General features: G+C 39.8%; 1 protein-coding gene across 1 annotated transcript in view; it reads left to right on the top strand.

The window, feature by feature from the left end:
* The window catches only part of l(3)neo38 (lethal (3) neo38), a 32,574-nt gene extending 21,134 nt beyond the window's left edge, over positions 1-11,440 (top strand). Inside the window, exons 3-4 of the mRNA XM_065222105.1 lie at positions 10,119-10,215; positions 10,271-11,440. Coding sequence (XP_065078177.1) covers positions 10,119-10,215; positions 10,271-10,485 — 312 coding nt within the window. The 3' untranslated portion in view covers positions 10,486-11,440. The remainder of the gene's footprint in view (positions 1-10,118; positions 10,216-10,270) is intronic.
* Positions 11,441-13,791: the final 2,351 nt, after the last annotated feature.

Below are 13,791 nucleotides of genomic sequence, written 5' to 3'. Positions count from 1 at the left end.
TTGGTTGGAAATGCTAACATGAAGCTTTAGTGTGATAATTTATTAGCTAGAGAATGATCTTTTAGAAGAGAGTAGGTGGATAGTTCTGTTAGAGTACGGCAGTATGAAAATTGAATAGAAGTTGAAAATGAGCGAAGGGCCATTAATGCGACAATTTTTGAAGATAGACGCACATCTTTTGCCTAACCCGTACGATGTACGCGGAGACTTGAAGTATGTCTCCAATAGACTGATGCAAATTTTGACATTTTCGCTCCACAGTGCTCAAACGGTTCCAAATCGGGTCCTGATTAGTCTCCCAAAATTTGAACTCATTTAAAAAGAAACTGACTAGGCACAAACCATTTGAAGTTTATATGGAAATTACTATAGAAAAACCAAATGTTTTGCTCATATCCATCTGACAATTTACAATATCGCTCTGCTTTAAAAAAATGATAGCTGAGCTCGTAGAAAATTTTCTCAGCTACAACTTTGTCCTGAACCACTTTTCAATATAATGTAAGCAACAAAAGTTATCAATAATTCAAGCCACTAATGTCTTACGATTATGCTCAATCAACTGTTCAGCAAGCAACATTGGTGTTTCTGGCACTTGGAATAGAGCACAAAAATCACGGCTACTATGTCACACTGCAAGATACACTGTTGCTCACAAAACAGCTGCTTGATCATGCCATAAGATTATCAATCTCTTAAACAATTAATAACAATTTAATTTGACATTTGGCTGAAAAACGTTATTCCGCAAAGTTGTAGCATAGAAAATTTTCCGTAAGAATAGTTATAGAAATTTTCGAAAAAGCAATATGGAAAATGGGTAGAAGACAATAAACAAAAAGTTTGGATTTCCCATAGTAATTTCCATATAAACTTTAAATGGTTTGTGCCAAGTCAGTTTCTTTTCAAATGAGTTCAAATTTTGGGAGACTAATCAGGACCCGATTTGGAACCGTTTGAGCACTGTGGAGCGAAAATGTCAAAATTTGCATCAGTCTAGTCTCCAAGTCTACAGGCAAAAAATGTGCGTCCCTCTTTTGCTCATAAACTGACTGCGGCCGTGGAATAGTTCTAGCGACGTTTTCATCACTACCTAAAGCCCCACGTTGCGAGAGCATTTCCAGTCGATGGTGTGTTATAATGCAATTCTTCTTTACCCAACTATTGTGTTGCTCCTCTCGTCATGACCAACGAGATCATCTCAGAGAGAAAGCAGTAGGGTGGTTGTTGCGTGCTGTACCATCATCAGCATTGTTGACGGCTACTCCCGCCTTGAGTTGTTACATTCAAAGTGTTTTTATGTTACTTCATACGCGAAGTTAGCGATTTTCAGAGTTAGTCATTCTCTAGCTAATAAATTATCACACTAAAGCTTCATGTTAGCATTTCCAACCAACTCTGAAAATCGCTAACTTCGCGTATGAAATACATAAAAACACTTTGAATATTTTTATTTTTTTTCACGCTCATGGCACAATAATATTTTTATATTATTTTTCACATGTTCTGGGCAGGAGTCTCATTCTATGAAATCATAATTTCCTCATTTATTTACTTTTGTCCATAATTGAATTGTGGTCCTAAAAGTGAAAAATACGTTCCTATGGGATACAGCCAAAACGTGAAGTACGATGAAATCAGATAGATTAGCAGGTATATATAATTACAGTTGTGGATGACAGCTGCTACTTGAATAATATCCTTAGTTGAGTAATTAATTATTTTTTTTGTATATACAATCTCACCAAGTTTTGTCGGAAGATGACACCACTTTGCCACCCGATGGCAAGAAGGGTCGAAAACGTACGTCATCTCTCCCTGGTTCATCGTCTCAGTCTGGCAAAGGACAGGCTCAGATAAACCCCCGATCGCGAGCCTATCCAGATGACTCGACTGGCCCATGGGTTGTCTACTTTCAGCCCAGAAACAAACCTTTGAATGTAATGCAAATTACTAATGATCTGACGAAGCGATACTCGGCCGTGACTGAAATCACGAAGGTTAGGCACAATAAACTTCGTGTCTCCGTCTCTAACCTGAAGCAGGCTAACGAGATTGCTGCCTCCCAGCTCTTCACGCTCGAGTACAGAGTTTACATCCCAGCTCGTGATGTGGAGATCGAAGGTGTGGTCACCGAAGCGAGTCTGACCCCCGAGATCTTGGAGAAGCAGGCGGTTGGCCGTTTCAAGAACCGTTTGCTTCCTCCGGTGAAGATACTGGATGTCAAAAAACTGGGCTCAGTATCTGTCAGCGAGGGTAAAAAGAGTTTTACCCCCACAGACTCGTTCCGTGTGACCTTTTCTGGTTCAGCCCTTCCTCACTACATCGAGCTGGGAAAACTTCGACTACCTGTGCGTTTGTTCGTTCCCCGGGTCATGAACTGCCAAAACTGTAAGCAGTTGGGACATACGGCCTCCCACTGTGGCAGCAAGGCACGCTGTTCCAAATGCGGAGAGAAGCATGGGGATGACACCTGTGCAGCTACCGCACCAAAATGCGTGTACTGTAAGGGAACTCCTCATGGTATCTCGTCATGCCCGGTGTACAAACAACGCGGGGAGAAATTACAACGCTCACTTAAGGAACGATCCCGGCAGTCTTTTGCAGAAATGCTTAAGACGGCCACGCCATCGACCAACGACAAAAATCCCTTTTCTCTTTTGTCAGATGACGAGACTGACTCTGACTTGGCTGAGGAGGGAACTTCTTTCTGTTTTTCAGCACGGAAACGAAAACGCATCCGTTCGCGGAAAGATGAGAATGAAGAACCCCAAATCAGCTTGCCCAAATCAAGGAGTGGTGGAAAAAAGGAAGTTTCTACTCCTCCTGGATTCAGAAGAACTGACTATACCCAGGATTTTCCACCTCTCCCGGGGACATCCAAAACCCCTGATGTCCCATTTTTAAGAACAGAAGCCCCTTCTTCATCTGGGTTATTCTCATTTGATAAAATTGTGGACGCTATTCTCAAGTAACTGAATATTTCTGATCCTCTCAAAAGCATTGTTCTGGCAATGCTTCCTACTGTGAAGACCCTCTTGAAGCAATTGACATTGAAGTGGCCCCTCATTGCAGCAATCATTTCCTTCGATGGATAATTTTCCAAACGAGGTCGGGGATTTGATCACTATTCTACAGTGGAATTGTCGAAGTCTTATTCCGAAATTAGACTCTTTTAAGTTTTTAGTTCACAATAATGATTGTGATGCATTTGCTGTTTGTTAAACTTGGCTCTCTTCAGATATCGATCTTCCTTTTTATGATTTTAACATTATTCGACTGGATCGTGAGGATTCGCGTGGAGGAGGGGTACTTTTGGGGATCAAAAAGTGCCATTCTTTCTATAGAGTGAAACTTCCACAATTTACAGGCATTGAAGTTGTCGCATGTCAGGCTATTATTAAAGGTAAGAGCCTTTGTATTGCTTCTGTTTATATTCCTCCTAGAGCCGTCGTTAATCGAAAACAACTTTCAGATATATGTTCAGTACTTCCTGCTCCACGGTTGATTATGGGAGATTTTAATTCCCACGGTACAGGCTGGGGGGAACTGTATGATGACAACCGTTCTACTTTTATATATGACCTCTGTGATAACTTCAATATGACAATTCTTAACAATGGAGAAGTAACACGTTTGGCTGGACCATCTTCGAATGGAAGTAAATTAGACCTCACACTTTGCTCTAACTCATTATCGTGGAATGTGATCCAGGATCCTCACGGTAGTGATCACTTGCCGATCAAAATTTCGATTGCCAGTGGGTTCAATCCGTCGGAATCCGTTAACGTCGCGTACGACCTCACCCGTAATATCGATTGGACAACGTTCAAGACCGCGATAGAGGAAGCCGTGTCGTCGGTAGAAGGGCTTCCACCGTTGGAGGAATATAACTTCCTCTCCAATCTGATCTTGGACAGCGCGCTTCGAGCTCAAACTCGGCCGGTTCCTGGAACGTCTTTGCGTAGGAAACCTCCTTCCCCTTGGTGGGACCACCAATGCACTGAGGTTTATCGTAAAAAGTCCGACGCGTTTAAGCTTTTCCGGAAACGTGGAACACCCGTGTATTTCGAAGCGTACTCGGCTCTTGAACGCGAACTCAAGAGCCTCATCAAAGCCAAGAAACGCGGATACTGGCGGCAATTCGTGGACGGATTATCGCGCGAAACGTCGATGAATACGCTTTGGAACGCGGCGCGAAGGATGCGTAACCGGTCTTCGAACAACGAGAGCGAGGAGTACTCAGATCGTTGGATTCTCAAGTTCGCGCGAAAAGTATGTCCTGATTCCGTGCCGGCACAGATGATTCCTCGCGAAACGACGAATTCTGTAGACGAGATCAGCCAGCCTTTTTCAATGCTGGAACTCTCACTCGCGCTCCTTTCGTGTGGCAATTCGGCTCCGGGGGCTGATAGAATCAAGTTCAACTTGTTGAAGAACCTCCCAGACGTCGCTAAGAGGCGCATGTTGAACTTGTTTTGTCAGTTCCTGGAGCTCAATATTGTTCCGGATGATTGGAGGCAAGTGAGAGTTATAGCCATTAAAAAGCCTGGAAAAACCGCTTCAGATCATAACTCGTATCGTCCCATCGCGATGTTATCGTGCATTCGAAAATTGTTGGAGAAAATGATCCTTTTTCGCTTGGACAAATGGGTTGAGACGAACCACCTACTCTCAGATACTCAATTTGGATTCCGTAGGGGCAAGGGAACGAACGACTGTCTCGCGTTGCTTTCCACAGAAATTCAGTTGGCTTTTGCTAAAAAAGAGCAAATGGCTTCTGTATTCTTGGATATCAAGGGGGCTTTTGATTCAGTATCCGTTGAAGTCCTTTCAGACAAACTCCACGCTTGTGGCCTTTCTCCATTAATAAATAACTTTTTGTACAATTTGCTGTCAGAGAAACATATGAGCTTTTCTCATGGAAACTCTACAGCTTCTCGATTTAGTTACATGGGTCTCCCCCAGGGCTCATGTTTAAGCCCCCTTTTGTATAATTTCTACGTCAGAGAAATTGACAATTGTCTAAGTGACAACTGCACGTTGAGACAACTTGCAGATGACGGCGTAGTGTCTATGACAGGGCCCAAAGGGGTCGACCTGCAAGGACCCTTACAGGATACCTTAGACAATTTGTCTACTTGGGCTATTCAGCTAGGTATCGAATTCTCCACGGAGAAAACTGAGTTGGTCGTTTTTTCTAGGAAGCATAGCCCAGCACAACCAAAGCTTCAACTTTTGGGTAAACCGATCACTCATTCCATGTCCTTCAAATATCTTGGGGTCTGGTTCGATTCAAAATGCACCTGGAGATCCCACATTGAGTATCTGAGACGAAAATGCCAACAAAGGATCAATTTTCTCCGAACAATTACCGGAACGTGGTGGGGAGCCCATCCGCAAGATCTTCTAACGTTGTACCGGACAACGATTTTATCGGTTTTAGAGTACGGTAGTTTTTGCTTCCAATCGGCGGCTAAAACTCACATCATCAAACTGGAACGTATCCAGTATCGTTGTCTTCGTATCGCGTTAGGATGCATGCACTCGACTCATACGATGAGTCTAGAAGTGTTGCCACTATCGGATCGGTTCTCGGAATTGTCCCTCAGGCTCCTCACCCGTTGCGAAGTTATGAACCCACTGGTAATCGAAAACTTTGAAAAGCTTCTTGAGCTGAACCCTCAAACTCGTTTTATGTCATTGTACTACGTGTACATAACACAGGATGTCAGCCCTTCACAGCATAATCCTCATCGTGTATGCTTCTCCGACTTCGGCAATTCAGTTAGTTTTGATTTATCTATGACGCGGGAGATTCGTGGGATCCCAGAACATCATCGTTCCATGATTGTTCCGTCAATTTACGCTGCAAAGTTTGGCCAAGTTGATTCCGCAAGATCGTTCTTCACAGATGGATCACTAATAGAGTCGTCCGCTGGTTTTGGTATTTTTAACGAATTTCATAGCGCCTCTCGAATGCTTCAAGCTCCTTGTTCCGTATATGTTGCTGAGCTGGCGGCAATACATTATACGCTAGAAACGATCGCCTCACTTGCACCAGATCATTATTTTATTTTTACGGATAGTCTCAGTTCTGTCGAGGCTATTCGCTCTATGAGGCCGGTAAAACACTCCTCGTATTTTCTCATGAAAATACGAGAGCTTTTAAGTGCTTTATCTTTCAGATCTTTTGTCATCACCTTTGCATGGGTCCCATCTCATTGCTCGATTCCGGGCAATGAGATGGCTGACTCACTTGCTAAGGTGGGCGCTATGGAAGGCGATATTTACGATCGACAAATCGCCTACAATGAATTTTTCTTCATTTATCGTCAACAGTCACTCGTCAGCTGGCAGAATAAGTGGAGTGAAGGGAGTTTGGGACGATGGCTATATTCGATCATCCCTAAGGTGTCGAAGAGTTCTTGGTTCAAGGGGTTGGATGTGGGTCGAGACTTCATTCGTATGATGTCTCGCCTCATGTCCAATCACTATTCGTTAAACGCTCACTTGTTCCGTGTTGGGCTGGGGGACAGCAATCTCTGTGAATGTGGACAAGGTTACCAGGACGCAGATCACATTATTTGGTCTTGTGCTGAGCATCGCGGAGTCAGATCTGAACTGTACGATTCCCTTCGGGCTCGAGGTAGACAACCTAATGTTCTAGTTCGGGATATTTTGGCTAGACGCGATCTGGAGTTTATGAAACTCATATATGTTTACTTTAAGAATATTAACATTAGATTGTAAGTTTTATTAACCTTGTGTTTAGTTTGTATTTTGTACGTGTGAGTTTTTTTATGTTTGTTTTCAAGATGAATAGAAAATAGTTCATGTTTTAGGATTAATTAAATATTTGTATCGTAAACCACATTTCAAACCTCCCTCTCCCTTTTCCCATCCAAAAAAAAATTGCAAATCCCCACTAACCTCGAGACAACCGCGAGTATCCGGTCCAGCTCCTTTAACTTTAAAGATAAGAAATCAATAATGTATAACAAAAATGATAACTCGGCTCTGTAAAGTTTATTCGATTGAGCCTGTACAAATAAAGTAATTAATAAAAAAAAAAAATCTCACCAGTAAGAAAGCTTTTTTTATTATAGTTATAAAGAAAAATAAACGTTGAACCTTTATTTTTTATTTTTTTGAAAACACACTTTCCATTCATGAACGTAACGGTCATGTTCTTCTTCTACGCATTTGAAGCTTATTGCTTATTGCATATTAGCTTATTGCGTGCTCTTAACTTAGTGTTCTAAATGCACTTCCACAGTTATTAATTGAGAGCTTTCGATGCCAAAATCAATGCATGAGTTTACTGTTAACGTAACTGTCATGTATCGTCGACAAACCCATAGTTCAAAATCAATTTGTAATCCATTATGTACCATGTTTTTACTGCAATTTTTATCCATCCAACGTTATTTCTGTCTTTTTGAAAATCTAACTTTTTTTTAGTAGGGCTATAGCACTCTAAATTAGTCATCTATAATTAATCTATTCGTTTGGTTAGAGTACAACCGAGAAATAGCGATGGGAAAATGGTAGAACGCTATTCGGAGGATGTTACTCATTTTACATACTTGCGATTCACTTTTACATAAATATCTGTTTGCTATCAGCCAAATGAGATTAAATATTTTTTGAAGTGCTCCCAATGTTGAAAATATACCTCTTCTTATGTCCCAGGCAAATTTTGTCTTCTGAGCACAAACACAACTTACTACTTGTTTTGTTTTTGCAAGCCTAAAAATATATACTAATACTTAGACTAATTATAAGTTTGCAACTGTTGCCTATGCGTAGCTTCAAATGCGTATAGAAGAAGAACATAACAGTTACGTTCATGAATGGAAAGTGTGTTTTCAAAAAATGAAAAATAAAGGTGCAACGTTTATTTTTCTTTATAACTATAATAAAAAAAAGTGTTCTTGCTCGTCAGAAAAATTACACAAATAAGGGTATTAGCAAGTAGCAGCTGTCATCCACAACTGTAATTATATATACCTGCCAATCTATCTGATTTCATCGTACTTCACGTTTTGGCTGTATCCCATAGAACCACAATTAAATTATGGACAGAAGTAAATAAATGAGGTAGTTATGATTTCAAAGAATGAGAATCCAGCCAAGAACATGTGAAAAATAATATAAAAATATTATTGTGCCATCAGCATGAAGGAATTCAAGAAAAAATAAAAATATATTAAATAGCATTGATTTTTCACCAGAAAAGCTCAAAACTACCTCTCACTCATCTGGCCATATCTCAAAAACTATTAGTCCAAATCATTTGCCCTTGGAAACACATAAAGTAGAAGAGTTTTCCAAAGTGTGGTGGAAATATTAAGAAACAAAAAATCCCGCCCATGGTGAAAATAGACCATTTTTTGACAATTTGGATACCTGCCGGTAATTAGTCTGTTTACTGTAAGTACTATTACAAAAACAACATGTTTGTACACATATATGAATCTACATAAAAAAAAACCTTGAAGTTGACGTTCTATTATTACGAATAGCTTATTTGGTTGTGGAGTAATCTCTTCTGAAAGTTGAATTTTTTAAAAATCTCGAAAATCCAGGGTTGTAGTCCAGAAGGATCTAGGCACTTTAGAGCAAAATCAAAAAAGGCGTTTGTTCAGAATTCCAAAATAAGCATTTTGGCCAAGTTTGGCTCAAATCGGTGACATCGACCACAGGTGGTGTACCCACTTGAGCTGGAATGACCCATAAGTGTTCTTTTTTTATATTCGTCCATACACTTAAAAAAATGTACACGTCACTATTATGTTGTTCACAATTAATTTTGCACAATTTTTCAAACACATGCATTTCATGTGTGAATCTTATGATATGAATTGATTTCTGAGCACTACAAAGCTACTACATTTAGATGTTATGTTTCTCACTTATTGATATTAACAGTCTCACTCACTACCGTTAAATGATCTATTCTTGAAATTATACTGTAAATCATAACTAATTGGAGTGCCTTGCATTTAGGTATTAAATGTAAAGTATTTTGAAACGAAGTGTTATTTTCCAATGTTTATTTTCTTATTATGAAAGTAGATAATCATAGTAGATAGACCGGGTTTTAACGATATTGGGGGAAGTATGTTAAAAATATATTAATTTTCCATCCGACATATAGTCGATTCCGATAGAACTGATCTAAACGCAAATCGGAAACGGCAAATAAATCCTGATGGATAAAGAAATGAGTGTAAACGTAAACAAAATCAAACAACAATTCCTTTTAAGCATTTCCTGTAATCTGTCACGAAAATCATAGCTCTCAGAATATCCTCCGAAACCGATTTCTCCTTACATTAATCGACTACTCCACCAACGCTGGAAACAAACTGAAAATAAATTAATGAACATACCTTTTCTACTAAAAACCCATACATTACAACACCCCTGGATAAATTGGCTGCGAACGTCCGGCCACGGGTTTTAAATTTAACATTTACCAATAGTTGTAGACATTTGGATTCAGATAAAACCAGGGTTTTTATCTGGCCCTCTTGAAGCTGAAAGGTTGAAAACCAATAATATTATTGTTTACTTTTGCTAAGCAAGCATCCTCTTGAAATGCAAAACACTTCGAATTTGTATGTTTTTAAATGTAGCGCAGATTCATGGATATTTTAATTGAAGGTAGCGTGCAATGCACTTGAATTTATCATGTGGGATCTTTCATCATTCCATAGTTAGAAACATGAGAAATAAGTGTGTAAACACATTGAATCAATGTGGAAAACACATACAATTATTGTGATTGATCAATTGAACAGGCAAGTGTTAAAACACATGAATCTGACATGCACATTTTTTTGAGTGTAGTAATTCCCATACAAATTTCAAATAATTTGCGCGACCTCTAAACCTTTATCAATCGTTACCATTTTTTGCACTGGTTAATTTTTTTTTCTTTATCCGTAAGTCAGTTGTTCGCTGACATTAGTACTTAAACCCTAAATCCTGAAATCAAAAAAAAAAATTAATATCATGGTAATGATAATCATTGTTAAATTAAAAAAAAAACTACATTTGAGGAATTCTAATGATATTGAACAGAACTATTCCTGGTTTGTCTTTTTCAGATATGTTTAAAGTCGTTCAAACGTAAGGAACAGCTAACATTACACATCGTCATCCACACCGGTGAGAAGAAGCACGTTTGCATAGAATGTGGCAAAGGTAACACGTTCAAATTTTGGTCTTGAACAGAAGAACTGTACTCATCTAATTGCAGGCTTCTACCGGAAGGATCACCTCCGCAAGCACACCCGTTCGCACATCGCCCGTCGCGTCAAGTCGGAAATGTCCGCCCAGTCGGGCTCCGGGTCCGGTACCAACAATTCCAACAACTCCAACAATAATAACAACAACAACAACAATAACAACGGGGCCCTTGCTTCCTCGCTGATGGCTACCAACATGCAGGGAGCACCGGTGACAGCCTCTTGAGCCTCGTACAAGGACTTTTGGTAAGGTGGATGTTCTAGTTTTTTGCGGAAGACAAATTTGAGCTGCGAGCCAATGCCAACGGAGTCGGACGAAGTTTGTCGATGAAAGACCTAGGTGCAATTTTTTCTGTTGATCTTTACACTACACACGACGACTCACTCAACCAATAGCCAATAGCCCCGTCTTTTGTTTTTGTCATTATACAAACTATAGCGCAACAAATAGTTGACAATTGTTAGAGTTTATATCGAGTAAGCTTAATTTTCATCGACACTATGACTCGCGAATCGATTGGCATTGCTGTGCTCAAGAGAACATCATGGATACCATGCCAAAAGCCCATACCTATCTGTTGTCTGGTCGTGGTCAGACAATTCCGACTTGTGTTCCCATCGCAAGCCAAACACTTCTACGATCAAGATCTAACCTGAATTATACGGCACAATATCGAACACTATATTAAACACACCGAAATGGAAGAGGTCTCTCAACCCTCTACCGGACCGAGTATACGTGCAATCTGACCTGACCTGAATCTATCTCCACCGGTAAGCGATTAGTAGCCAACAGTTGTTGCACAAAACTGACCTATTCCATCTATTGCGGCTTTTACGATAGAACTTCCTCCCCAAAATTCGCTTTATTCTAACAACCTTCGGAATCTGAAATCTCCGCCCCTGAATGATAGCAATAATTTTTCAAGAACAAAAAAAGCATTCAAGCGATCGTTTAATACGTCATCCCTTCAAACCCGTCTGCCGGGGAATGGGAGGGGCTACTGACTGGTACATAACAGACTAATGAAGATATACGAAATCAATAAGCTTAAAGACGGATAATATTTTTCTTACCGAGAGTTGCTAAAAAAGTTGCAAATATACGACGATATACAATTGGAGAAAGTGTAATATTTTATTTATTGAGAGCGAACTGTAACTGATGTGGTAGATGATATCCTTAAGAATATATATATTTTGTACTGAGTATTGGACAGATTCCAGTAAAAAAGAGATGTTTAAGCTAACAAAAAATACTATATATTAAACCAAAAGTATTACGATGACTACATATATGCATAAAAGTTTTAACAGTCGTAAGGATAAGAAGGTAAAGCAGAACAGTACAGTTGTTAAAATGATAGGAGCAGAGTTTTGGTAAAGGATTTGAACTGGACGGAATTGCGGAATCTTAGCTAAAATGCTCTCGGAAACCAGCAAAAATAGACTACCTTGCATAAAAAGAACAAACTATGTCTACCTATAGAAAACAAAGAAAAAATCTCCTAAACTTACTTTAAAACTAGACAGAGACAAAGCAAAATACATTATCGCATGCAACAAAATAAAAGTATATAAGAATTCAAAGTACAAAACTAACAAGAAAAAGAGAAAATAAATACTGTTGAAACAATAGCGAACAAGAGATACATACTACGATACAAATCGAAAAAAAGTAAAACATACAAAATAAACCGAACGTTACTCAAAAAAAAAAAAGTTGCAGAAACAAACTTACCAAAGCGATGTTCAAATAATTACTACAACAAAAACGAAAAGAAAGTATGAAAGATTCAAAAATCCAATATAGAATAAACAGAAACAAATAAAAACAACCTATCATATTTCGTATAACCGAGAGAACAAAACATTGATATAGCGACCCAGAGAAAGGATCTAGTCGAGAGATAAACAGAAAATGCTATTTTATTATTTTGAGTAGAAACAGATGCATAAACTACCCTACCTGTATAGAACAAATCCAAACCAGTGAATCTTGAAACGAATCAAAAAAAAAAAAAAAAAAACAACATAACCGGAAACCGAAGAATTGAGATCTAACAAAAATATTCCTTTCAAGTGACTGGAACGATGAACCGAACAAACAAGCAAACTAAAACCCAGAAAACATATGTTATACTGTTGTGCAATAGCCATAGGAGCCGATTTTAAACATTTAAACAAGACAAGTAACCAGAAGAAAAAGAGGAGAAATTTCGCTGAATTGCATTTGGTTGTTTCAACGAGGCAGAGCAGTTCAGGTTGAGGAGGAGGGGGGGGGGAGTGGTGAAACGAAGAAGGTGATCAAATGTGTTTGCATATAATTTAACTAGATGCGGAATTGCTGGAAGCTGAAGTGAGATTAGTGATCATTTCTCGTTTATTTTCTGTTGTATCGTTTTCATCATGAGTCTAGGAATCATGTCAAGCAGGTCGTCGCTATACTAAAATCCACTGTACTGTTATAGTGAGACTTTGCTGTGTGATGGGAATGAATTTTTATGCGTAGCCCTTTGTATTTTGAAAATTATTTCTATCCAAATCTATTCTGCTGAAGCGAGATTTGGGGACATTGCTGATGATGTAGACGATGATCAGGATGACGAGAACGAGGCCAATATGGGTGGCAACGGTGTAGTCTTAGTATTCGGGGTCTGGGGATTCGGAGGAGGCGAAATCGATAATTCTTCGCGGCTGGTCGACGCATGCTCAAAATATTGCAAGCAGGTCAAAACTCATTCTGATATGACGCATCCCTGTTGAAACTAATGTTCTGCCCGACAAAAACTCAGCAGCACGAGACTCCTTTAACTGTGTCTCAGAGTCGGCGCACTATTGGGCAAACTGGAGGGGTTACGTGGACGAAATGGCACTCAAGCTTTCAAACTTAAACAATGTAATTTTTCCAATTAACGATAGTGTGGATTGTTATGTATTGTGATCGATTTTCTGGCACATACCCTTGACGACTATGGCGATTACAACGACTGCAGTCCAGCGAGCACTCGCTGCGGTTCCGGAATGCTTCTGTCGATGGCGGCCGATGAAAGGCCGATCTTGTCGGCAAGATGGCAGTACCACCGCTCGGTGAAATTCCGGTACAATTCCGACAATGGCGGATGAAGCAAGGCTGACCGAACGTCGGCTGTAGTGCGATGGCGGATTGGTGGTTTTACCGGGGTTGGTATAGCGGTTTGTGGAGATGGTTCCGATGCACAGCCGCTTCCTTCTGACAAAGCCGGTCGACGACGTAAAGGCTGCCTTCTCGGGAAGGGAAATTCTCCTTGACGTTTAGGGCCTTCAGCTCGAGAACGATGTCTTTTACGTTTAGGTCAAGGTAACTAAATGTCACCTAGACCGTAGCGTGCAATGACGGTCCTTGACTCGCCAACCAGAAAGCAATTTGATTGGTTGAAAAAGGTCCTGAATCAGCTGAATTGGTGATTTACACTTCACCTGGATTCACTACTCGCACTTAGTATTCTGTATTAGTATTCGCACTCCACAGACACTTCTGGTCTACACAATC

Source organism: Ochlerotatus camptorhynchus, unplaced genomic scaffold (genome assembly GCF_037179485.1).
Source record: "Ochlerotatus camptorhynchus isolate MF236.1 unplaced genomic scaffold, CSIRO-AGI_Acam_v1.1 ptg000157l, whole genome shotgun sequence".
Classification (NCBI taxonomy): Eukaryota; Metazoa; Arthropoda; class Insecta; order Diptera; family Culicidae; genus Ochlerotatus; species Ochlerotatus camptorhynchus.
The sequence above is the reverse complement of the archived record's forward strand: the minus strand, read 5'-3'. Positions and strand labels throughout refer to the sequence as shown.